The 324-nt window shown below is 65.1% G+C and overlaps 1 protein-coding gene across 1 annotated transcript in view; it reads left to right on the forward strand.

Annotated features, from left to right (window-relative positions):
• EMH_0013480 (uncharacterized protein) overlaps nucleotides 1–324 on the forward strand; it is a gene marked incomplete at both ends in the record, with an annotated part of 757 nt that overhangs the window by 268 nt on the left and 165 nt on the right. The window contains 2 exons of the mRNA XM_013499834.1: nucleotides 1–11; nucleotides 67–322. Of these exons, the coding sequence (XP_013355288.1) occupies nucleotides 1–11; nucleotides 67–322 (267 nt within the window). The remainder of the gene's footprint in view (nucleotides 12–66; nucleotides 323–324) is intronic.

The raw sequence follows: 324 nt of genomic DNA on the forward strand, positions 1-324 counted from the left end.
CTGCTGCTGCTGTTGCTGCTGCTGCTGCTGCCGTTGCTGCTGCTGCTGCTGCTGCTGCTGCTGCAGCGGGAACTCGTCCCCGCCCCCTGGGAGGCTGAGCTCGAGCAGCAGCTGCATGCAGTGCAGCAGGAGGTTGAGGCTCTCGGCCACGTGCTGCAGCAGCAGCAGCAGCAGCAGCAGCAGCAGCAGCAGCAGCAGCAGCAGGGGATGCCCGCAGCTGCAACGGAGAACATCGCTCCTGCTGCCAATATGCAGCAGCAGCAGCAGCAGCAGCAGCAGCAGCAGCAGCAGCAAGAGCAGCAGGAAGATGCTGCTGCTGAAGCG

Source organism: Eimeria mitis, genomic scaffold (genome assembly GCF_000499745.2).
Source record: "Eimeria mitis Houghton genomic scaffold, Emh_scaff472, whole genome shotgun sequence".
Classification (NCBI taxonomy): domain Eukaryota; phylum Apicomplexa; class Conoidasida; order Eucoccidiorida; family Eimeriidae; genus Eimeria; species Eimeria mitis.